Below are 24,479 nucleotides of genomic sequence, written 5' to 3'. Positions count from 1 at the left end.
GACCCCAGCAGCCCCTACCCCTTAAACTTCCACTTGTCCTTTTATTAACTCTTATTTTTAAGGTTTGTTTATTATTTTTAAAAGATTGTATTTATTTACTCATGAGAGACACAAAGAGGCAGAGATAGGCAGAGGGAGAAGCAGACTCCCTGCAGGGAGACCGATGCGGGACTCAATCCCAGGACCCCAGGATCACTACCTGAGCCAAACAAAGACAGGCGCTCAACCGCTGAGCCACCCAGGGGCCCCTAAAGTTTATTTATTTAAGTAATCTCACGTGGGGCTCAAACTCACAACCCTGAGACCAAGAGCCACATGCTCGCTCCTGACTGAGCCGCCAGGTGCCCTGTCCTCTCTGTCCTTTTATTAACTTTTGCCAGCTATCCCAGCAGGGGAAAAAATAATAATCAAAAGGGAAAGGAGGACCTCTGTACCTGGATTCAGATGGAAGAAGCTGACATTGGCAATAGCTGCTAAGGCCAAAGACGATGAGTGTAGGCTCCCCTGAGGAGGAGAAACCTAGTCTGAGCTTGAAGAAAAGAGAGACGCTGGTGAGGTGGGGAGCTTGATTAAGTGCGGAAGCAAAATCCTGTGAGAATCTAGTTGTTCAACAAATACCTATCTGTAGGACGTAGGATAAATTGCAGGAATGGTCTTTTCATCATTGGGGGGGGGGGGCGCAGGGAGAGAATCCCTGGCTGTTATCAGATTCTCTAAGAACTCTACAGCCCCCAAACAGGTTAAGAACCACTGCTGTGAATAATAAAGGGGATCTCATGTGGCACAGACTCTCCGACATCTTTTCTCTGATCCCTCAGTTTTCTACCCAGCCTCTCCTTTTCTGGAGGTGACCTCAGGGAGTAGGCCAGCGCACCGACACTCTGCCGCAGGGGTCTCGAGCCAGGGTAAATAGGGCAATCCTTGGACAAGAGAGGAGGAAAGCCGTTGGCAAGTTCAGGAAAGCATATGGAACCCCAAACCTCGATTCCTGGATGAACCAAATCTAGAGGGCAGTTGGGTGCTCCCTGAAGCTGGAAAAGCTGCCATTTCAAAGCTGCCTGTAGTTTTTCGTCTTACAAGAGGTGGTGACTTGATGGCCCTTTGGAGGAGACCGTACCTCAGTTCTGGGAAGACCACTCAAAGGGGCAATGTAGCTTTGCAAATGTGAAACGAAGACTGCAGTCAAAAATAGAGCTACCAAAAAAAAAAAAAACAAAAAAAAAAACACAAAAATAGAGCTACCAGAACCACCTGTGACTCTCAGGAGTGGAAAGTGCTCTCCTGGTCAGGTCGTAGGCAGAGAACTATAGCTCTGGGGCTTCTTCCTTTTGGGGGGAAAGTGGCTTTATTTACTTTTTTTTATTTTTATTTATTTTTATTTGTTTTAATTTTTATTTATTTATGATAGTCACAGAGAGAGAGAGAGAGAGAGAGAGAGAGAGAGAGAGAGGCAGAGACATAGGCAGAGGAAGAAGCAGGCTCCATACACCGGGAGCCCGACGTGGGATTCGATCCCGGGTCTCCAGGATCGCGCCCTGGGCCAAAGGCAGGCGCTAAACCGCTGCGCCACCCAGGGATCCCTATTTACTTTTTTTAAAGAGGGATTTGGGAATGTGTTCTTGGAAAAGGTTCTGTTTCATCTAGGACTTTGTGAGATGTTGGGCACAATCTCTCTGGGGCCCAGAATGCAGTTGGAGGGACCCTACTGGCTTAAGGACTGGCAGTCTGGGGACAGTTGAGAACCAGCACCATTGGCTTGGGGTCTGACCTGGCTCTCTTGCTGTGAGCATTGTCAGAGGTGGCCTCAGTCGGCCTCCTTGGAGGGCTTGGGGGCTAGGCTAGGCTTTCAAGTCTTTCCAGCAGGGGCTCTCTGGGCCCAATGACCCTGCTCAACAGGATGGCCCCTCCATCCTCAACCGGGGCCAGGGCCCAGGCCTCCACGAGGCATCTGCAAACTGTATGGCACTGGTGCCATTATCTTCGGGTGGGAGTGGGAGGGCAGGAGACTGAGGATCCTGAATCAGTTTGGAGGCAGAGAGAAGTACCAAAGGAGGGTTTGAAGGTGGTGTGAGCACCAGAGTTTTGGGAGCATCTAGAACTGGGCCAGTGAGCACAGAAGACTAGAAGCCCAGACTGGTTTCTCCTTGACCCAGAATGCACACAGCCCTCACTTTTGCCTGCTCCTCGCCCTGTCCTGGGTGACGGGGGCACCTGTGCCAAAGCAGGCAGGCGCTTAGACAGTTTGCAAGGAATTTTGGTTAGCAGTGGCAGATGGCTGAGGGGTCCCAGCCTCAGCCGGCTCACTCCCATGGTGCTCCCACGCACCTCGGCCGCAGCTACTGCCCTTGTGCTCACAGCCGCCAGCACAGTCTCCAGCCCAGACCTCCCTCCTCAGCTTCAGGCCAGCGACAGGCCACCGACAACCCCTCTATATGCCTGGTGGTTCCTCTGAGTCGGCATCCTTTCCAAACGCATGTCCTCATCTTCTTTCCAAAGAACATCATCATATTGGACAAATTCATAGGACCCAGGAAACAGGATTTCACAGGACATGCAGGAAAGCTCAGAGGGGTTGCATGGACTTTTGAGAGATGACTTGGGGACACTGTGAAGGCCAGGGTCAGCACTAACCCCTCCTTCCTTCCAGATGAATGTGTATACCTATTAGTTTCTTGTCCTTTTTCATACGGTTTGTCAAATTGAATTTGTCTCTCCTGACTTAAGCTTCAGGGCAGGGATCTTGGCCCTTTCACTTCTGTATCTCTGGGGTCTCCCTAGTGTCTGACATATAGGTAACTAATCACTGTTTGTTGAATGAATAAATATCCTTGTTCATCACTCAAAATTGCAGATTCCTCTTGGGGTCTCTCAGTCCTTTCCTGCCTTTCTATTGCCTTGACACTCTCTGCTTCGTTCCTCCAGAAACCAGCCTCCCATTGCACCTTCTTCCCCAGCCCCAGCCTTTTCTGCAGCTCTTTTACCCTGGGCTGCTTCATGGAACGCGGGTAGTGAGCGCCCCCCATGCTGGATTGTCTACAAGCAGAGGCAGTGTATGCGCATGTCAGGGTGCCCTGGAGGGTAGGACACAGATTAGTGATAGTGGGATGGGGCAAGGTGTGGTTCACTGACTGTGTCATTACACATTGAGGCCTCCAGAAAGCCTGGGGTCTGTCCCAAGGGTAGGGTTTTCTTGTGTAACTCCAGATCCCGAGCACCGGGGACTGTGCGTGCGTGCGAGAGCTGGCCTGTTGGGCCAGAGAACACACCTGTGCCACCCGCTCTGCCTGTGTTCAGTGCCCCATGTCCCAGAGCTGCAGGATGGAGGCGAGCAATGGAAAATCCGGGCCAGGCCCGATTGCTGACTCAGCCTGAGGCCAGGCTCGAAGGCCATCAGCGGCTTTGACGCAGCCAGCCCCACTGCCCGGGAAAGGATCCGACACAGCACGGAAGTAAATAAATAACTTAAGAGTAATAAATAGGGGTCCAGCTCCCACCAGTGGGTACAGGCCCGTGCGCGCAACGCAACCGCGCCTCCTCCTCCGGTCCGCGCCCCCCAGGCCTAGTCAAGGCTTGGCAGCCCGGCCACTGCAGGGGGGCGGGGCTGGCTTCGGGGCCTGGTCCGTGGGGCCTGGGGGAGGCTTGGCGCCCCGGCCACTGCAGGGGGCGGTGCTGGCTCCGGGGCCTGGTCCGTGGGGCCCGGTCCGTGCCAGTCCGTGCGCAGCGCGTCCTACGGGCTCCAGAGCCGACGTGTCCGTGTCTGCGGGGCGGGCACCCGGGGGGCGCGGGTCCCTGGGCCCTCCGCGTCTCGGGGCTGCTGGCATCACTCACCCGCCGGCGCCGGCTCCGGCTCCGAGGGGGCCCCGCGGCCGAGGGTGCAGTCCGCCCGGCCCTGGGGCGAGGCCTCAGCCCAGGCAGCCGCAGGCGGTGGCCGACAGGCGGTCCACGGTCCTCCAGGTGCTGTTGACGTCCATGAAGGAGACGGCCTCGTAGCGCGTGGGGCGGCAGCACGGCTGGCTGGCGGGCCGCGAGCCCGGGGGCGGCCGCAGCGCCCCGGCGCCCAGCAGGCTGGCCAGGCTCAGGTCGTGCGCGGAGCGCGCGCGGCGGCACGAGCCGCTGCAGAAGCGGAAGCGCACCAGCTCGTCGGAGCTGTGGCCCAGGCCGAGCGCGCGCACCGGCACCAGCTGCGAGCGCAGGCGGCAGCCCCGCGCCCCCGCGCGGCCCCCCCGGCCCCCCGCCCGCGCCGCACGGCCCCCGCGGGAGGGCGCGGGCGAGGGCGCGGGCGGCGGGGGCGCGGCCCGGGGCGGGGGCGGCGGCCGCCGGGCTCTTCCGCCGCACGTGCGCGCCGCGCGGCCCCCTGCAAGGAGACGGAGTCACGCGCCGGGCCCCGCCACGCCCCCGCCACGCCCCCGCCACGCCCCCGCCACGCCCCTCGCCGTCACCTACCCGGCAGGTGGCCGGTGGGGGGCGCCGGGGCCGGAGCGGGGCCGAGGCGCGGGGCGGGACTGCGGGGCGCGGGGCCCAGGGAGGCCTCGGCGACGCTGCTGAGCAGGGCCAGGGCGGCCAGGGCGGGCCACAGGGCGGGCTGCGCGGAGACAGGGTGTCTGGAGCCCGTAGGACCCGCTGCGCACGGATGGCACGGACCAGGCCCCACGGACCAGGCCCCGGAGCCAGCCCCGCCCCCAACCCGCAGTGGCCCGGCTCGGGTGGGGGCAGCGCGGGAAGGGATCGGAGAGAGGCTGCGCGCCTGGCTGGGTGCGCGGAGCCCCCTTAGGATGCAGGGCGGGGGAGGGCGGGGGAGGGCGGGGGAGGGCGGGTCCGCTGCCCCCGGGGCGCCCAGGGGCGAGCTCACACCCTGGCGAGGACGCCAACTTCCCTCCTTCTGCGGCCTGCCCAGGCCAAGCCCTGTGCTCCCTCCCCGCTCAGACCACTTCCCTCCATTGGGGGCGGCGGTGCCGGGAGGGCCGCTCACCTGCCGCCTAGGCTGCGGCCAGGGGGGCAGCACGGAAGGGCTTCCGCATCCGGACTCCATCTCTGTCAGGACCAGCTCCCATCAGCCGCGGCTGACCTGGTCGCCGCCCCTCCTCTCGAGGCAGCTTGGAACATTGAGAGAGGAGTTATCCTTTGGGCAGGTCATCCCTCCACTTCGGTGTCTCCAGACGAGGTCCAAGGGGCTCGGACAGCTGGACTCAAGCCAGGAGGAGAAGTAGCTGCATTGAGAACCTAACTATGAGTTGGTGCTTTGCACCTGTCCCCGCTTGCAGTCCTCACAGCTCCAGGCCGTGGACGGCATAATCCGCATTTTCCACCCAAGCAAATAAGACTCAGAGAAGCTCAGCGGCTGCCTGACATCACAAGGCCTCTTGCCCCAGGACCTCCCTGCTCGGCCCTGCCCCGGAGCTGCCAGCAGCAGCTGGAGAAGGGACTAGTTGGACATGTGTGGTCCCACCTACAGAGAGCTTCGTCTCCATGTCCCAGACAGGGCCTAGGGAGGATTTGGAGTTGACCTATCTGACATCAGCGACGCCCCGGCCTCAGCCTGTGTTGCCCACCCAGCGCTGCTGGCCCGGGCTCCCCGGCCAGCTCTGCCTGGGTCCAGAGCCGCCAGGGTGCTCTCATCTCACCGCAGATGCCCCTCAGGAGCGCGCCGCCCTTGGGGCTGAGGGGTCCTCGCACAGAGGGCCTGGGCCTGGCTCCCCGAGGCCACCAGGGGGCAGCATTGCCAAGCCTGCAGACTCAAAGGGTGGGTGGGGGGTGGGCTTTCCACTCGGCTCAAATAGACTCCGCGGTGAGCAACTCCTAGGAGGGCCAGCCAGGCCTCCACTGTAGCCAGGTCTTGGAGGGCTGGCCCAGGTCTGTCCACCCTCCAGCTTCCTGTGCACCTGGGAGTCTGTGCCCCCCCCCCCCCACATCAGGTTCCCCCACGAGCCATCCTTCCTGAGCCCAGCCAGCCTTGCAGAGCCCCACCAACTTTTGGTGAACCCGCACTGGCTGGCATTCCTCCCTCTGGGGCCCTGGAGCCCTCCCTGGCTCGTCCGCCCTTAGGTCCCAGGTGTCACCCTCCACTCCCCCCTGCCCCCCAGGCCACAGCACACAGGACGTCTGCATACCTGTGGACCAGACCTCCCCTGGCCTCCCAGGTGTGGTCCTCCAGGGCCAGGTGTGCCTTGCTAATTGAATGAGGCCTTGAGGGGCTGTTCTCGTCGCTGGAGGGCGGGCGGGGCTGGGCAGCCTCAGTGGCCCCCTGCGCTAGGGGGAGCTCAGGAGCAGGTCTCTAGAGGGCAGGGCAGACCCAGTCTCCCTCCTGGCAGCCTGGGGCCACTTGGTCCTCCAGTCCTCCCGCCTGCCAGCCAGCCGGATACTCACCGCGGGAGGGTCCTCCGTGTTCTTCTAGGCACCTTTCCTGGGACCAGTGCTGGCCTTTCCTCCGCAGCTGAACAGGCTCATGCCCAGGGCTGTGCACCTGGCAGCGCGTCTCTTAGCCAAGAGTGTGGCCTTGGCAGCCGGTGTGCACCCTGTAGCGGCGCGGGAGCCTCACATTACAGCGGGCGAGCGCAGTCCGGCCAGCGACAGGGGGACTGAGGGCTGGGAGGGGCGGAGAGCCGTGCCTCCAGCCCAGGAGAGGGAGGATGCGAGGGGGAGCGGAGGGGGGCTATCCAGCCCGCGCCCCCTCGCCCCACGGCTGGGACGGGGTGGGCCAACAGGTCGGCTTACCGCAGTGCAGGACTCTGGATCCGGGACACAGTAGGGCTGGCGCCCGAGGGACCTGCTGCTGGCGGAGCCCGTGGGCCGTGTCTGGGGGCCGGGCCCAACTCCATCCCTCGGCAGCCTCCTGCCCGCCGCCATCCGGTGTCAAATTCCAGCCCCGGCGTCACCGGATCCTGGGGTGGGGCCCGCAGCGCCCCCGCCCAACCCCACCTTTCAGGGCTCACCTGGCCGCTCCACTTGCTGGGATCCGGTCTCCCCCCCCACCCCCCCCAATCCCCGGGCTATGCTAGGTGCCCCGAGCGGGGCGGGGAGGTGGGGGGAGGAGACGAGGGGAAGGGACCCGAGACGCAGGGTGAAGCCGGCGCGGCGGAGAGGCGCGGGAACTAGGCGTTCAGAGTTTGTAGACACGCGAAGTACGGAGCTGGGAGGCTGGGCTGAGGGCGGGCGGGGAGGGGACGGGCAGGTCCCTGCCTCGGCCGGGGGATGGGGGCGCCGAGATCGGCGTGGTGTCCGGGGTCCGGCACCCGCAGGGTCTGGCCCACCGCTAGCTCCTCTCCGCAGACGCGGGGAAGGTGTCCAGGCGCCGGGGTGCTGCGCTGGCCTCTGGGAGCCTGACCCTGCTCCAGCTGCGCCTGGGGCTTGGGGACACACCCTGGCAAACCCCGTGCTCCAGCCTCGCCGGGCCAGCGGCCGAAGGGAGGGTCACAGAGGAGAAACTTACTCGAGGCTCCTAGGTAGGAGCTGGAGGCTAGTATTTCAGGTGCCTAATGACAGCAATTTGGCAGGTGGGGTGGAGGTGGCGTGAGTAACGCGGATAGAGGTAAGGAAAGGCCAGGTGCCGCGCGTCATGCTAGGGGGTCTGGACTTTATACCAGTGGCCCTGGGGACCACCGAGGGGTGTCAGGCAAAATGTTGTGACCAGACACACATCGCAGTGACTGGCTGCGGCCGGCTGGATGGTCTGGGGAGACCGAAGCAGGCTGCGGGGAGAGGGGAGTCTGAGTTAGAGACGCGGGGTGAGCAGGGGGCTGCAAGGCTCTTCAGACCACACCTGCTGGAAAACTCAGTTGGTGCCTGATTAGATGGGGTGAAGTGACCAAGTGGAGGGGGTGCTCGCTGGCAGCTGGGGCTCCCTCCAGGAGGACAAGCTGGAGACGGGAGCTCAGGGTTGGACGGGTGGAGTTGGAGGGGCCTGTGGATCACCCCCGGGGCAATGTCCAGGAAGTGTCTGAAGCTGTGGCCCCGAGCAAAGTGGAGAGCTGGGCTGAAGATGGCAATTTGGGAACTGTTGACCGACCGACAACTAGAAGCCGTGGGTGGGGCCCAAAGTACTCAGGGGACGTGTGTGGACCAGCTTTACCTTGCCAATGCATCGGAATCACCCGTGGACCTTTAAAAACCACCCACGTCTGGGCCCCACCCCAGACCTGAATCAGAATCTTGGGGTAGGCATGTGCAGTCTTTCCAGCCCACACCGGTTTATCCTGGTGGATGGCGGCGGCGGGAACCACAGCTTCGTAAGAGCAGCTTCCGTGCAGTACAAGCCAGGCCTCAGAGCAATGTGGGGCCGGGGGGTGGCAAGGGGGGCTGTCCGCAGGCTTGACAGGCCCCCTGTGGGACAGGGGACCAAGCAGTGAGTAGCTCCTCGCTTTGCTGCCTCCTGCAACCTGGGGCTTGCACAGCCCCGCTGCCTCCTGCAGGCATGCAGCCTGCGCCCCGTGACTCCAGGGGACGGCATTCCCGTAGAATAGGATGTCCGTTGGAGTTGGAGTCCTGCCCTGTTTCCAGCAACATCCCAAGGGAGCCCTGGGTGTGCCTGTCCCTCAGGGCCTTGCTTTCTTTCCAAACCTCAGCGGACACTTCTGCCTGAGGACAAAGCACAGCAGTGCAGGGGCATTGGGAGGCTGGTGGTCATTGGGATGGCAAGGACTCTAGGATTGGGGCGGCTGCCTCACTCTGCCCCAGTGGCAGCTCTGGCAGGAAGCTCACTCGCTGGCCTCAGGTGCACGTGGGTGTTGGCCCCAATCTCAGGCTCTGGGCATACCGAGAGGGTAGAGATCAGATTCTAGGGCTCTCCAGGGTTGGGGTCCGGGATGTCCTTTCTCGGGTTCACCTGAGGGTGCCTAGAGCTGGGCTGTGCCTTCCTGTCCTGTGTAGGTTAAGGGGAGCTGAGGGAAGAGGGAGAGGGTGTGCCTTTGTGCTCTGGGGGTGGGGGTGGGGGTGGGGCACATTCTCCAGAGTTCGGCCTGGCCAGGAGCAAGTGTGGCCTGTGAGCCTGTGTCGGGGCTTGGCATATAGCTTTTCTGTGCTTGCAGGAATCTCTGCATACCGAGCTGGGGCTCTGGGGACCCGGGGGCGCTGTCCTAAGGCTGTGGACTTCAGCCCCCCGCCCTGTGGCTCCTTTAGGGTAGGAGAGACTACCCTATGACTACCCCTGCCCTCATACTTCTGGTCTGCCTCTTAAGGCCAAGAGGGTGCGGCCCGTGTGGGATGGGAGAGGCTTCCGAAGGCCCCCAGGTGGCTCCCAAGCTACCCAGGTCCTGCGGTAGAAGAGACAGAAGAGACAGGGACCCAGGAGTCTGTGGGCTAGAGAGATGGCCCTTGGGTTTAAGGTAGTAGCTGAGGCCCCAGGCTCCTGCTTCTTCCAGGAAAGTCAGAGAAAGCAAGAGGAGGCCAAATTCAGGGAAGAGCTTTATTGCTTCCAGGATGGCTGCCACAGCCTGCGTGAGGTCCTTGAGCCTCGCTTCCTTCTGGTCCAGGCTAAAGGCAGAACCCAAGGACGTGACAGTCTCATTGCTGAAATCCAGAACAGCTGCCAAGTTGGTCAGTTCAGGCTGGGGCACTGTCCTATGGATCAGCGGCTGCTGGGGAGGGGGGGCGTTCCCACCGCTTAGGCCGGGCCTCACCTCCCGAGCTTTGAAGTCCTCTCTGCTTAACCCAGGGTCTGTCTTGTTGGCTTAAGTGATGGCTCCAGGGTTTCCCTGTGCGGTAGTTAGGGGCTGGTGAATGGGAATACCCCATCTTCTCCTCAAGAAAGGCCAGTATCATGAGCTGGAGGGCGCTGGCGGGAGGCCCTGCCCACATCCCTGTAGCCCCGAGCAGGGCACAGGTGAGTCAGGGCACCCCCACTCTACAGGGAGCCCGCTGGTACTACTACCCGGTGGGCTGCCTACGGGGCCTCTTTCTGCACGGCAAGTGGACCAAACTTGACATCTCCAACCTTATTTAAAAATAAATTATCCCTACCCTCCCCCCTACCCAAATTCACAAAATGATAATACACCAAACACTGATTGGAGAAATGATTCCAGCAGCAGCCCTGCGGCCTGATGTCTACTTCCTGCATGCTGGGCCTGCTGGGCACGGCCGGTGGCCTCCTGGCCCTCTGGCTTCAAGGACCCAGGCTGAGAATGAGCCTAAGTGCTGGTCTCTGAGGCTGGCCTCTGGGCAGACACAGCTCTGGCTGCCCTGCCAAGGCCTCGCCAGCACTGGGGCCCCTTGGCACTGTCCTTCTCTGGGTCTGAAGACTCCTGCGCCTTTCAGGCAGAGCCAGACCGAGGCCAATGAAGTGGACAGGTGGCAGTGGCTGCGGCTTCCTCTTGGCGGTGCCAGGACCTCCGTGGCCATGTGCTGGGCCCACCTCAGATGCCGCTGGTTAGGTCGGTGATGACGCGCGCCTTCACCAGCTTGCGCAGAAACTCTTTCTCTCGCTGGATATTGTGTGTCCAGGACTGAAAGGAAAGGCACGGGGAAGTGATGAGTGGAGCTTGGCACTCTCTTCTGACCACCACTCTCCCAGCGCCCTGTGACTGTGGGAAATCTGCTGAGTCCCAGGGCTCCTCCTCCTCCCTTCCCAGAACCTCTTTCCACCCCCCTACGAGAACTACGCCTCTTTCCTTCTGAGTCTTAGGAGATGTAAGACCTTCTGGCCTTGTTCCCACAGACTTGGCCTCGTCGCAGTACGTCCAGGGCACCTGGGTCCTAGATACCCTGAGGATAGGCAATGTGAGTCAGGGAGATGTGGCCCAGGCCTGGGGGGTGGGCCCTGCCGGAAGGAGAACCGTGTGGGGTGGCTGAGTCATCCTCGGGCCTGATGCAATGCAGTCTCCAGGCTGATGAAATCCTGCCTCTCAGATCAGAGGAGCCAGGGGGCCTGAGGACAAGAGGCTCACCTTTCTGCTAATTTGGAAATCACAGGGAACATGCCGCCTTCTGGGGCTTTCCTGGGTGAACAGTGCACCCAGGCTCGGGCTCTCCTGGTCCCCCGTACTCAGACCAGGAGGCTCTGGTGGCTAAGTCTCTCAGAATGAAAAAAGACTGGTGGCCTGACTCAGGGAAAGCTGACAGCCTCTTGGAGGTCTGTCTGCACCCGTGTGCTCCGCTCTATGTCAGCACTGAGCCTTACCGCCTTGTTCACGGGCACTGCTGACCTACTTGGTACCGACGGCTCTGTCGTGGCCCTGTTCTCATCCAGTCACCTTTCTCCAACCTGAGGCCAGAGATCTTTTCAATCTGAAACTCAGGCAAAATTCCCTATATCCTCTGAATATCCCTTTCAGTATCTTGGGCTGACCATGAACCCGGCTACCCCAAGGACAGTGTCCCCCCGACACCTCCCCAATGTGACTGTTTCTTCTCTCCCGCTCCATGCTCCATGGCGCCTGGAAGGTCTACAGGGTTTTCCTCTCTCAATTGCTGCGTCCACACCACTGTCTCTCCAAACTCCCCAAAACCTCTGGCCCCCCCTTGAGGCTCCTGTCATGACATTCTGCTGTCTGTGAACTGCTGCAGACCCCCAGCGCGATCTGCCCTCCTCCCTTGAGGAGTCAATCATCCAGCACACAGTCTCTCTTTGAAGGAGGGGCCTGTTTGGCACACAGTGGGTGCTCAATAAAGATGTGCCGATGGAGATTAGATTTGTGGGTCAGAACACAGAGGCTTGGAGGACTGGCAGAGCCAGGATCTGAACAAGTGTGTAAACTTGTACTGCTCTTTCCTGCTTGCCCAGGAAGAAGCAGTCAGCCTGATGGGTTAGTTTCAAGAACACCCACTGGGAGTCACTGATGGCTAAAAGCTTGGTGGAAGACTGGACCTTCTTTTTTTTTTTTTTTTTTTTAAAGCTTATTTATTTTTTTTACTAATCTCTACACCTATCACGAGGTTCACACTCATGAACCTGATACCAAGAGTTGCATGCTCTTCTGACTGGGCCAGCCAGGCACTCCAAAACTGGAATTTTTTATGATATTAAGGAATTATTAATTTAAAATTTTTTAGGTGTGATAATGGTATCATGACGGTTTTTTGGAAGTTCCTGTCTTTTGGAGAAAGTTACCGAAATATTTATGCCTGGAATGATATGGTATCTGAGACTTGTTTCCAAATAACCAGTGGGGAGGGATGCATGATGGGAAGAACAGATGAACACCGGGCAGGTACTGATACTTGAGGGAGTGAGTGACAGGTGCATGAGAGTTCATTATATTATTTTCTACATTTATGAATAGGTTTGACAGTGTCCATGATAAAATAGTAAACAAAAAGGTCGGCCCTGGGCTGTAGCTCTCTGGGGCCAGGCAATGCCTCCTCATTCCCCCTCCGGTGCAGAGGGCGCAGGAGCTTACGAGCGGGCTACACTATGCTGTCTATACTGTCTCCAGGCAGTCCTGGGTCCCCGGGCTCAGCGGGACCCCTGATTCTGGATGTACCTGTCCTTCTGACACCTCTTTTTCCATCTTTATCTCTGGCTCCCCATCCTTGGTCCAGTCATTAACCACTGGTGCTGCCCTGACCACCTGCACTTTGTACTCTGGGCTCCCTGGGGTATGCCCTCCAGGCGGGCCGCCTATCTGAACAGGCAGCTGGGCTCGCAGTGCACTAATGGACATTTCCAGCCTGAGTTTCCCTGCTGAGTGGCACAGTCCTGTGTGAGCCCCCTTCGGCCTTGAGCGAGCTGCTGCTCCGTCCCTCTCCTCATCCTCCTCCCCCCTTCTGGGGAGCACGTCCTATGCACCATGCCCGCCTCTCTGCACAGCCTCTACCCACTGCTCAGCTAGCAGTCTAGCTCCTAGCCACTGGCCATTTCCCACTACTCCTCTTACTGGACTCCTGGATGGCACCTGGCATGGTGGACAGCACGTGAATGCCCTTGGTCTCTGCAACCCCGCACCTTAGGAACTCTTCCCTACTTTGGCTCTGTCTCCTCTCTAAACTCCCTTGAAATCCCTTGTACATCCCCCAGCCTGTGACCCTTGCTCTGCTTGTCTCCACAGCCCGCCCACTTCTGCTGGGTCTGGAGAATGGACCCGTGGGTCGAGTGCAGGGGAAGTGGTGCTGGGGCCAGGGTGCTGCATGGTTAAGTTGCTTCCTGGAGACACTCAAGGAAGAGATGCAGCAGGGATCCTAAACCCAGGCATTTCCAGGGAGTCCTCATCTAGGATATTGGGAGGTAACAGTGATGAGCACGGATAAAACATTAGTAATAATGGCTAACATTTATGAGTGCTTACTATGTGCCAGGCCTTTCTTTTCTCACACATCATTGTGTCTAATCTTCCCCAAACCTAGGCGGTAGGTGCTGTCATTACCCTTTTACTGGTAAGGAAAGAAAAGTACAGAGCCAGGTTCTAAACCCAGGCCATTTGATCTCCTGGTGTGAAGTCCCCAGCACCCCGCATGGAGGGGGTGCAGCAGATGCCAGAAGCCTCAAGCCAGCCAGTGTCAGAGGATAATTGGGGGGGGGGTGGGCAGCCTGGCCTGAAAACTGAGATCTTTCTTTGGCATAAGGAAGGGAACGGGCTCCACCAGAGGGCTTCAGGGAAGGTGCTGTCCTCCCTCATTCCTATATCGAGGCAAGCCCGGGCCCTGCTGATTTAAAATTCCGTTTTTCTCTGTCTTCTCATCAACACTGAGCAGTTCCTGGTCAGGAGTCTTCATCTCTTGCCTAGACTGCCGTGATGCCCTTCCAGCTAGTTTGACCTCTCTGCCTTGTGCCGCTCTATTTGATGCTGCGGCCACAGTGACCTGCTACACGCTGATCTACAGCCTAAAACCCCTCCATGGCTCCTCCTGGCCTTCAGAGTCAAGTCCAAACTCTTCACCATGGCTCAGAAAGCCCTGGGTGAGCTGGCTACAGCTTCTCATCCTCTGCCTGAAACTCTGACACAAAGTTTACACAAAAAGAGTTTGTAAGAGACCAAAGATACAAGGAACCAGAAACCAGAAGACAGGAAAGAGCTGTGCTAGTGGTTCAGAGGGGGTGGTGGCAGGGGACAAGAGAGCAAGAAGATATACAGGAGAAGAGACACAGATGGAAAGACCACTGGGCTCCTGGCAACAAGGAGGCAGGGCCTGGAACCACTGCCGAGGTGGATGGCATCAGACAGTTCTGGAGCTGACCTAGACCCAGGATGGGCGCCCTGCTCCTGAACCCCGCTCCAGGCAACAGGAAGGCTGCTTCTGGTTTTCCAAGGCTCTCTCTTAAATTCCTGTAGTAACTTCCCATCACTTGAGATGTCCTGAGTGAACCAACAAATGCGAGACCATACAGATGGTAACTCAAGCTACAGGTGGGGATGCCAATCTCCTGGAGGATGTGGAGAGTGAGAAGAGAAGGCGGTCCAGGATGGAGCCCTAGCGAACACGGACCTTTGGGGGGTGGACTGAAATCAAGGACGCCGAGAAAGAGAAGGAGAGAGACTGGTGTGTGAAATAAGAGGAACACCAGAGACTACAGGCTCACCAGTCTGAGCAGGAAAAGTTTCAAAGAGGAAAGAGTGGTCAACAGAAAAAGCGTTTCTGGGAGTTCAGGAAAGATGAGGCTTCCATGTGTCCACTGGATTTGGCAGCCTTGAGCTGAGTCGCTGGTGACCTTAGTGGGAGACATGGCAGGTGAATGGGGCAGCCAGGGAGGGCGGAGGGCAGATGGGGCGAGTCCTTCCTGCAGGGAGGGTCGGGGAGCTTTCAGAGAGTACAGGGCTCTGGGTTGGAGAAGCACATGTGAAAGGGTAATGAGCAGGAAGGAGGGCTGGCTGAGATGGGAACACCTATATTTACAGAACTAGAAATCTGCACAGATGGGAGGCGTCCTCAACACCCCGTCCACCCCATCCCCTCATGTGGGAGCAGAGAAGCTGCTCAAAGCGCCGGTTCACGATGTGCTGGTCCCAGGCTGGCGTCAGTGGAAGGCTGACAGTGGAAGTGGAGAGAGTTGTAAGAGGGGCTCCCACGGTTCTGGATGTGAAGGCAGAGATGCTGTCAGAAGTAGCTGATGCCAGCCCAGAGAGCCTCAACGCTGCTGAACATAAGGGCAGCTGGACGTATGGATCACCCAGGAAGCAATTCTGGGTGATAAAGAGCTTCAGCTCTTCAGTGCTCCCCTTCACAGGGGAGGGAAGAACAGGTACAGGGACTGTCCCCGCGCTGACAGGCAACGTCTCTGGGTGGTTTGAGGGGGCATGGAAGTCTTCTGGGGGAAGACAGGACTTGCAATAGAGAAGATGGCCCTGAGCTGGAACCAGGATTAGCGTATGACATTTGGGAATAGCGAGGATGAGGCAGGTGCAGGACCAGGGCAGGGAGAAGGCCAGGGAGGCAAAGTTTGGGGACCAGGGATGGGAAGGGGGCACAGAATATCTGGTGATCAGACCCAAAGGCAGGGAGGGACCTCCAGTGACCCAACCTAGCTAAGGGCAGGGCGAGCCTTCTTGCCAGCTCCAGGCAGCCAGACTAGCCACTGGCTCACCCCTTTCTGTTCGTTTGTGCTGCGTGCACCCCTCCCCCGACCCCTCCCAGGGACTGCCCCCCGCCCAGCCTGGCACCTCTTTGATGGCTGCCATGCGCACGGTCTCATAGTAGTGCAGGGGCGCGTTGGGCGTGCTCATGTCGTAGCCAAAGCCTGCGACTGCCACCTCATCACAGCCGTGTAGCGCCATGGTCACTGCCACACTGCCAAGGGTCGGGATGTTCTGGAGGGGATGGATGTGCAGAATTCAGCTGGAGCACCGAGTTGGGCTGAGAACCTTAGCCACACTCCCCAGAGCTGAGCTCCATGCCCGAAGACTAGGCCCCCTGCCCCTCACCCTGCTGCACGGTCCTCCCCTCCCAGGGCATCTCTAAACCGGCTCCCCCTGCCCTCCCCAGGGCCCCGTCCCCTCACCCCGCGGCCCATGAGGCCGTTGTTGAAGGGCAGTCCGATGAGGGTGAAGGCGGCCTCCTGGATGAAGTACGGGTTGAGGATGCGAATCTCAGGGGGCTCCTTGGGCACTCGCGTGGCCACGGATTTCCAAAAGCCATCTGATGCACTCTGCGGACGTAGCATAAGGGGGCATGAGCTGGGCACACAGCTTGTGATGGGACTGCATGCATGGCAGGGCCCCCGGTCTGTGCAAGCTAACAAGAAACAAGGAGGGGGCCCATGGTAGAGGGATGAGCTGGTGTGTGTTGGGGTGGGGTGGGGAGGGGCTGGGGATGTAGGATGTAGGACAGAGGGACAAGAGTACGTGGCAGGGCCACAGTGTGCAATGGAGGACACGGGGTGAACTGCCCACAAAGGTCAGGGGCACACCGTGTGGGGCCTCGAGGTGTGCTGCTCTGGTCGGAGGGGGTGCTTGGGTCAGCAGGAAGACCCGGTCACCCAGCTGTCCCCTCCCATTGGCAGCTAATGGAGGGGCCTGCGAGGAGCCTGCCCTCTCTCTATCTGCTCTGCTGGGCTTGCCTCCTGTCCCTTCTGCTGTCTCTCCTTGCTTTCCAGTCAACTGTTCTAAAGTGAACCTGAAAAATAAGGATAGAACGTGAGCTAGTAAGGCACAGCAGACCACGGTAAGCCACTGATCAGCAGTGGGGGACTTTAGACAATGGACAAGCTCTCAGAGCTCCAGTTTCTGTAACTGCAAAGTGGAGATCTCAGGGAGCTCGGGCCCATACGGAAAAGGCATCAGCTCTGAAACCTGCCATCCCAGCATCCATTCCAGGGCCACAACATCCTCTCCCGGTTCTCTCCCTCCCTCCAGTTCCCACCCCTACGTGTCTGTTCAGCACATGAGCCCTTCCTCGTCTAGTCCCTGAAGCAGGTCACTCTAGGGACCTCTCAGGAGCATTTTACCCCTTGCCCTGCTATGGCCCCAGGCTAGGGAACCCCTGAACTTGGGCTCAACCCAATCAGCCACTTTTTCTACCCTGGGTTTTCTACTGGGTTCCGAGTACTGCTGGAGGGAAAATCTAACCACCCCTGCAGACTGGTGGCATTACCAAGCCATGGACTCCAACCTGGTATTTCAGGGCGTTTGTTATTTGCCCAGGAAACCTAAGAAAAATCAACTAAACTTAGAATGGACAGAATAATTTCATACTGGGATCTGTACTCCAACAGGAAACAGTCACTAGAAATAATACAGATCCCAATTGCAATCCTAATGAAAATATCAAATACTGACTGACAGACTTAAAGATACGTGACCTCTAAAAAAAAACAAAAACAAAACAAAAACCCCTACAATCCTTTATTGATAAATATTTAAAAATGACTTTAAAACAAAAACAACAGGAGAGGATCCCAGGGTGGCTATATATATAGATATATATATAGTTATGCTAAAGGAAGATTCACTGTCAGTGGGTACAAGATGATTTTCTCAGCAAGTGATATTTGAAAATTTGCTTTTTAGAAAAGAAGATCCTTTTACCTCCTTTCCTCGTACCGTCCACAAAATAACTAAATGCTGAAAAAGCAAAACTAAAAGAAAACTGAGGTATATATTTTATCACTGAACTTTCTACATGTTAATACAATGTTAGAAATAAATTTTTAAAAGATTCTGACATGGTAAACATTTTTAAGGGCTTTGGTATATCAAAAATAAAATAAGTAAGACTAAGAGGGGAAACAAAAAAGTGAGAAACATTTTGTCACAAATAATAACTACATATTTTAAAAATTCATGAAAGTTAATGAGACACCGTAAAAATAGGAGAACATAAAATAAGGTTAATAAGCATAAAAAAACTCAATAGTGACAGAGATACAAATTAAAATAAGATGCTATTTATCCTCTAAAATACGTGTATGTGTATGTATGTGTCTCCGTGACCGGATCTTGGTGCTTGTGGTGGGAAGTACACCCAGGTGGAGTTCCCTGTACTGCTACAGGAGTAAAATTGGTAGAGCCTTTCTAAAAAGCAATCTGACATTATGTATCAACAGCATCAAGGCTGTTTTTATACCTGACGGCTGCAACATTTCTCTTCTAAAAGTAACCAGAATGGTGAAGACCTTTGTAAAAAAGCTGTTTATCCCAGTGTTCTTGATAAAAGTGAAATTCAAACCAGAAAATACCCCAGAAGCATACAGCAGAGGTTTGGTTAAATGATAAATCTATATAACTGAATGTTAGATATCAAAAGTATGTTTTCTTGAACACCTGGGTGGCTCAGCAGTTGAGCGCCTGCCTTCGGCCCAGGGCCTGATCCTGGAGTCCCGGGCTCGAGTCCCACATCGGGCTCCCTGCATGGAGCCTGCTTCTCCCTCTGCCTATGTCTCTGCCTCTCTCTGTGTGTCTCTCAGGAATAAATAAAGAAAATCTTAACCAAAAAATTTTTTTTTAATTTGTATTTATTTATTTAATTAAAAAATGTTTTCTAAGAACCGTGTCACCAGGATATATCATAGCTTAGTTAACCATCTGCTGTTGCTAGACATGGTTTCTGGTTTCCCCAGATCTGTTCTGTCCCTCTTCTACTATCTATATGCTCTTCTCTCTCTTTTACTATTTGTCCTCTCTCTTCTACTATCCACCCCATCTTCCAAACCAGAAACCCGGGAATCCACATTGGATTTTTGGTCTCTCCAGCCCACCCTGGCTTACTGGTCATCTGCTTTTTTCAATTCCTCTTCTCAGATTTCCACAGGCCCTAAGGCAGGGACAATAGGACCCAGTAGGAAAGGGAAGGGCAGGGATGGCTGAGATCTTATGCAGACCTGGGGAGGAGCCCCTCCTGAGAAGGCCAGGTGTGGACTGAAAGGAATGCAGGTGCCAGCCTGTGCCAGGCCCCTGTCCCTTCTGCGGAGCCTGGCAGGCCTCAACAGTTCCCCACCTAGGGTTCCTGCCCATGCCTGCCCCCCACACCTGAAGAGCAGAAGGCGGAGGGGCACAGCTAAGGGTGTGCAAGGCTCCTGGCTAGTTTTCAGAAACATTACTTGATTTCTATGTCCTCCACTTTCAACCACTTCATAGGTACAGACTCTAAGATGAGGCAATATGCTCAATCAAGGTCACGCAAGTGGCTGGGCCAATAATCAAACTTGAGTGCCATGATGCTAAGATGGTCAATGGACTACCGTCACTACTGTTCCTGATTTAGGAATTCTAGGGCCTGGGGTTAAGGATGAATGGGACCTCCCCTCTTCCCTCCAGCAGCTCTGAGGTGAGTTGGGGTCACCTGGTAGGTGCCCCATATCCCATTTCACAGAGGGCCCTGGGGATCAGAGAGGCTAGGGGAGAATCTGGCTGGTCCAATCTCAGAATCTGGTTCTCTCCATGACACGAGATGTCCTCTCTGAAACAACGTCTGAAGTCCCGTATGTGACCACTATGCGAAACTGTTGGAAATTGGCTTATTAGCTCAAACCCTCTGTGAGATTCTGACAAAGGTTCAGTGGGGAGGAGAAGCAGCTGATCTGGCCACTTAGGTACGAGGGTACTGCGTGTGTCACATTTACTGGGATAAGGCAAGAAGTCTTTCTCTCTCACACCCACACACACCCCTCTTTTTAACTTCCTGCTTCCACGCAGCATGGGCCCAGCCTCTGCTCCCGGCCTCCGGGGAAAGGAGCCCTGTGCTTGGGTCTCGAGTCCCAGAGAGCCCTGTACGAGAGCGCTGGGAACTGGCACACTGAACAATTCCGTGACTCTTTTATTCTTCCCATCTGTCACTGTCCTGAGGCAGAGACTCCTCAGGAATTTCAGGGAAAGGAGGAGTAAGACCAAAATATGATTTGGGGCATTTCGGGGTTTCCCCAGCCATAAAAATATCAAGTACCAACAAAACCCCAGCCTAGCTCCTAAAATAAAAGCTATGGCTTCTCTTCTCAGAAGACCCTACACATGATATTTTGCATACCACTGCGGAGGGTCGCAGGATCCCCGAAGCCAAGGGCTCTGCTGACTTCTGATTAAGAATCTCTGCTATCGGGGCAGCCCCGATGGCCCAGCAGTTTAGCGCCGCCTTCAGTCCAGGGCCTGATCCTGGAGATCTGGGATGGAGTCCCATGTCAGGATCCCAGCATGGAGCCTGCTTCTCCCTCTGCCTGTGTCCCTGCCCCACCCCCCTGTCTCTTGTGAATAAAAAAAAAAAAAAAAAAAAAAAAGAATCTCTGCTATCAGGATGGGTGAACTAGGTGATGGGGCTTAAAGGAGGGCACTTGTGATGAGCACCAGGTGTTATAGGGAAGCGCTGCACCACTAAATTCTACACTGGAAACTAAATAGACACTGTATGTTAACTAACTGAATTTAAGTAAAGACTTATTTAATAAGGGGGATGGCTCAGTGGTTGAGCATCTGCCTTTGGCTCAGGTCATGATCCCAGGTCCTGGGATCGAGTCCCACATTGGGCTCCCCAATGGGAGCCCACTTCTCCCTCTGCCTATGTCTCTGCCTCTCTCTGTGTCTCTCATGAATAAACAAAATTTAAAAGAAAAAAAAAAACCCTTGGAAAGGGAAAAAAAAAAGAATCTCGGTATTGGGTAAGAAGGGAAGAGAACCCTGTAACCAGCTCTACTGATGGGGCAGGTGGAAGCAGCGGTGCCCGGGGTGGAGGTGGGGGGACTGGCAGGAACCAGGGGAGAGATGGGGAATGCGGTAGAGTAGCGGAGCCCTGGAGTCCACAAAACTGAGATTCACGTCCTGATTCCACACGTGTGTGACCTGGGGTAGAGGAGTAATCTCTTTAAGCCTCAACTTCCTCGTGCATAACGGGGATGACAGGACCCTCTGGCAGAGGGCTGGGAGGGCTATCCCAGAGGCCCGGCCCGTCGGCACACAGCACAGGCCCCCTAAGTCTGATCTCCTAGGACTGTGAACCAGGGTCACAGAAGTGGAGAGTGAAGTAGAGGGTGTGGTCGGCAGTGCTGGATGCCACACAGGCAGTGCACAGACACACAGATGTTCAAATGGATGGGGGGACGCTTTGCCCTGTGGTTCCCTGCAGGAGGGCAGTGGGCGTTGGAGCTGTCCCTGGCTGGGTGACACTGCCAAGCCCGCCACCAGAATACAGCCATGTCCCTGAGGGCCTACCCAAATTTGGCCCTGGGGCCTCTCACGGCTCATTTCCTTGCCCCACAGGACACAACCCAGAGGCCCATAGAGCCAGCCCATGACACTGGCCCCAGAATGGTCAAACCTCTCCCCACGGCCAGCTGTGGGCTGCATTCCTTGTCTAGTCCCTCCCCCTCCAGGAATGTCCCTGCCTCAGTCAAGTCTGGACCCAGCTCATCAGTGTGCCCTGCTCTTCAGAACAGCCAAGAGCAGTGGGGAAAGCTTCTGGGAAGAAAGCGCCTCCCCAGCCGAGCCCCTGCTGTTTGCCTTTGCAGGGTCTCCTCCCCTCCCAGAGGAGGTGAGATGTCTGGGAGTAGAGGCACTCACTGTGGGCTGGCTTTCTGTGGCCCAGAGCAGGGCAGGCGATCTCCCTCCTGCTCCCTGCTGCTGCAGCCTTGGGACAGGCCACCACCTCTCCCTGGGGGTCACCCCAACAGCCACCAGGCCTCCCAACTCCCCTTCCAATTCCTTCACTTTCCTATGCAAATCAGATCTGCACACTCTCAGGACTAAAATGTTCAGTGGCTTTCCACAGCCGACTGAGACAGCTTGGCAGGGTAATTAAGAGTGTAGGTCTGGTTTTTGTTTTTGTTTTCCTAAGCCAACAGGAATCTGAAATGCAAAAAAAAAAAAAAAAAAAGGAATCTGAAATGCAGTGGAAAAGATGGGGTTGTATCCAAATACCTCACTATATGGTAGGGTTAGGGTTATTATAATGCGAGAAAGAGCCAGAGAGAGGTTTAAAATATCTGCTATACTTATTTAAGTTATATACAAAGGAGACATATCCAAAAACATTCATGTGCATGGCACATAAAATGGAAGGGCATGGTGACACACTAACAGAACCATATAAGCAAAATGAAGAGCTCAAGGGGCACCTGGGAGGCTCAGTCCGCCGTTAAGTGTTCAACTCTTTTTTTTTTTTTTTATTAATTTATTTGACAGAGTGGGCACAAGCAGGGGGAGTGCAGGCAGAGGGAGAGGGAGAAGCAGGCTCCCTGCATAGCAGAGTGCCCGATGCGGGGCTCCATCCCAGGACCCTGGGATCATGACCTGGGCCGAAGGCAGATTCTCAACTGACTGAACCACCCAAGGCGCCCCAGGGTCCAGCTCTTGATTTTGGATCAGGTCATGAACTCAGGGTCGTGAGATCGAGCCCTGCATTGGGCTCCAAACTAGGCTTGTGGGATCTGCCTAAGATTCTCTCTCTCTCTCTCTCTCTCTCATTCCCTCTGCCCTTCCCCCTCCCTTTCTTACAAAAAAAAAATGAGCTCAAAAAGAAGGCTATTTATAGTTGCAAATATTTCAGAGCTAATGAGTACCCTGGATCAACCAAATACCTGCGTGCTTGTTATATATAAATATATTCTTTAATATCTCAGACAACCAACAACCCTCAAAGCACGGATTTCAATCACACAAAAAGAGACATTGAACAGCATCTGGTCCGGTCTCCTGCTAAAGAAACCAAGGCCCAGGAGGATTGTTTTCTTATCCAATCTATTTTCCCGAAGGATCCACCACCATCATTCTTCCCCAACAGCCCAGGCGTGAGTCCTCCATCTCCCTTGACCCTTCCCCTCTCCCTCACCCCCAGGAACTAAGCAACTACCAAACCTTTGGCTTCTGGGCAGATCCATCACACAACCATATGCCTCCCACCTTCAAGCTCTCTGTCCGCCCACCCTGGCTGGCGGCCTGGGTTGCCTCCATGATTCCATAGGTCTGTCTTTGAACCCTGACACCCTAACTACCAACTCTGTGTCCCAACCACGTTATTTGCCCCTTGTACGTCACCTTATCCTCATCTACAAAATAAGGAAAATGGGTGGCTCAGTTGGTTAAGCATCTGCCTTTGGCTCAGGTCATGATCCTGGGGTCCTGAGATCCAGCTCCCTCTGCTCCTCCTCCTGCTTGTGCTCTCTCTCTCAAATGAATAAATAAAATCTTTAAAATAAGTAAATAAATAAAAGTGAACTTATCCCTTTAAAAAAATAAGGAAAATAAGAATAGTTCCTCCTGCATAGTGGTTTTGTGCTATGACATGTAAGTCCTGCATGCAGTGTTTGGCAACAAGTCAGCTCGCTGGCCTTTGCTATTATTTCTACCTCAGGATGAAGTCCAAGCTCCTTGATGTGACCCTTTTCTAGGGACCCATTACCAGACCCTTTACCGTCTGTCCCCTGTCTACCCAGCCTCACCTGCAACCCTTGCCCATACATCCACACAAGCCACCCCCAATGCTTGTGAGCCAGAGACAAAATTACAAACGGAAACCCACATACCACACTTCTGAATTTTAGATCCTAAATATTTGAAAGTTACAGATCAAGACCTCAAGCTGTTCAATAAGATATATTCTATTCTCCCTTGAAAAACCACCTGGAAACCCAGGTTTGAATTTAGAACCCGGACTCCTGCAGATCTGTGCCAGGCTGGGGTGGTGTCAGGAGAGCCAGCCCCAGCCTCTCCCTTCCCTCCCCACTCCAGCTCCCACCCCACACCATGAGAAGTGCTGTGCACACATGAGCGGACTCCCCAGCCCGCACATCCGCCTTCTGCTCCCAGCCTCTGCAAACAGCCCTCCTTGGTCTACACAGCGAGGTATACAGTGTCTTCAGGAGGATGGAAGTGGACTTGGCACCACCGCTAACACAAGAAATCCTGAGGTCTCTAGGAGCTGGTGACAGTCTACCCAGTGGGGATGGGCCCACGTGGGCATCTCCCTCTTGCCTGCATATTCTTTTTCACACCAGAGCAAACAATGTGGCTAGAGGAGAGCCAGGCACCCTCTCAGCCAGGTCTAAGGGCACTACTGCACTCATACCAGTCACACTGGATTATTTTTAATTCACCAAATATACCACGCTGGTTACCAGTGCTCCTCTCTGTGCCCCAAACTTCATCTAGCACCTACAAGAGGCCGGGGCAGGCAGCTGGGTAGGGTCCTGAGTTTATTTAAGTGTCTTGGACACCAAGAAGAAATGGGAGTGGCGGGACCTTTTCCGGCCAGGTGGCACTTGCCCTGTGCCCAGGCCCTCTTGCCCTCCCTGACACACTCATCCCTGAGCCCCGGCCTGGCTGGCTCTCACTGCGGTGATTGTCAGTGATCGCAGGAAGAGCACGGTGTGCCCAGTGTTGCCATGTGCACTGTCTCGCTCCCTCCTGAGGGCAGTGTGACAGGGAGCCACTCAGGGAAGCTTTTCGAATCCCCAGTGTACAGAGGAGGAAACTCAGAGATATGGGCCGAGGCAGAGGAACCATCCGTGCCCAACGCAGAATCCAGCGCTGCCTTGCGGATCTGGCTCACGCTGGAGGAGCACGGGCTGGGGGTTGGGTGGTATGTGGCTGTGACAGCAGCTGGCCCAAGCGCCCACCCCGGCTGTGGGGTCGCCGCACTGCTGCTTCACACTCCTTCGTGTCACTGAACTATACTTTGCACAATAAACCCCTCAGGTG

At 56.0% G+C, this 24,479-nt stretch overlaps 2 protein-coding genes and 1 long non-coding RNA gene across 7 annotated transcripts in view; 1 reads left to right on the top strand and 2 right to left on the bottom strand.

Moving 5' to 3' along the window:
• Window positions 1–24,479, top strand: part of LOC121481116 — a 31,319-nt gene that overhangs the window by 601 nt on the left and 6,239 nt on the right. The gene's annotated exons all lie outside the window — the stretch shown is intronic.
• ARTN (artemin) lies at window positions 1,521–7,377 on the bottom strand. 4 transcript variants are annotated; one of them, XM_041738153.1, is made up of 7 exons: window positions 6,712–7,377; window positions 6,364–6,512; window positions 6,108–6,271; window positions 5,622–5,725; window positions 4,970–5,180; window positions 4,444–4,582; window positions 1,521–4,354 (listed from the first exon to the last, which is right to left on the bottom strand). In XM_041738153.1, the coding sequence occupies exons 5-7, from the start codon at window positions 5,027–5,029 to the stop codon at window positions 3,903–3,905; spliced, it is 651 nt and encodes a 216-aa protein (XP_041594087.1). In that variant the 5' UTR covers window positions 5,030–5,180; window positions 5,622–5,725; window positions 6,108–6,271; window positions 6,364–6,512; window positions 6,712–7,377; the 3' UTR covers window positions 1,521–3,902. The 4 variants fall into 4 exon arrangements, with proteins under 4 accessions (XP_041594087.1, XP_041594086.1, XP_041594089.1 ...); XM_041738152.1 differs by lacking the exon at window positions 5,622–5,725 and having other exon boundaries at window positions 4,970–5,207; XM_041738155.1 differs by lacking the exons at window positions 5,622–5,725; window positions 6,108–6,271 and having other exon boundaries at window positions 4,970–5,207.
• ST3GAL3 (ST3 beta-galactoside alpha-2,3-sialyltransferase 3) overlaps window positions 10,204–24,479 on the bottom strand; it is a 196,108-nt gene continuing 181,832 nt past the window's right edge. For both annotated transcript variants that reach the window (XM_041738150.1, XM_041738151.1), the window contains 3 exons: window positions 15,863–16,009; window positions 15,525–15,671; window positions 10,204–10,436 (listed from right to left, as the gene is read on the bottom strand). In XM_041738150.1, the coding sequence (XP_041594084.1) occupies window positions 10,347–10,436; window positions 15,525–15,671; window positions 15,863–16,009 (384 nt within the window). In that variant the 3' untranslated portion in view covers window positions 10,204–10,346. The remainder of the gene's footprint in view (window positions 10,437–15,524; window positions 15,672–15,862; window positions 16,010–24,479) is intronic.

This window comes from Vulpes lagopus, chromosome 23 (assembly GCF_018345385.1).
Source record: "Vulpes lagopus strain Blue_001 chromosome 23, ASM1834538v1, whole genome shotgun sequence".
Classification (NCBI taxonomy): domain Eukaryota; kingdom Metazoa; phylum Chordata; class Mammalia; order Carnivora; family Canidae; genus Vulpes; species Vulpes lagopus.
Note: the sequence above shows the minus strand (reverse complement) of the source record. Positions and strands in the feature narration are given on the sequence as shown.

What these genes read in the sequence shown, in the direction of transcription:
- ARTN (XM_041738153.1), bottom strand. Translation starts at nt 5,029, where the DNA reads ATGGAGTCCGGATGCGGAAGCCCTTCCGTGCTGCCCCCCTGGCCGCAG. An exon ending in GGCCGCAGCCTAGGCGGCAG is followed by an intron (nt 4,583 to 4,969) that starts GTGAGCGGCCCT and finishes GTCTCCGCGCAG; the next exon opens with CCCGCCCTGTGGCCCGCCCT. An exon ending in CCCCACCGGCCACCTGCCGG is followed by an intron (nt 4,355 to 4,443) that starts GTAGGTGACGGC and finishes GTCTCCTTGCAG; the next exon opens with GGGGCCGCGCGGCGCGCACG.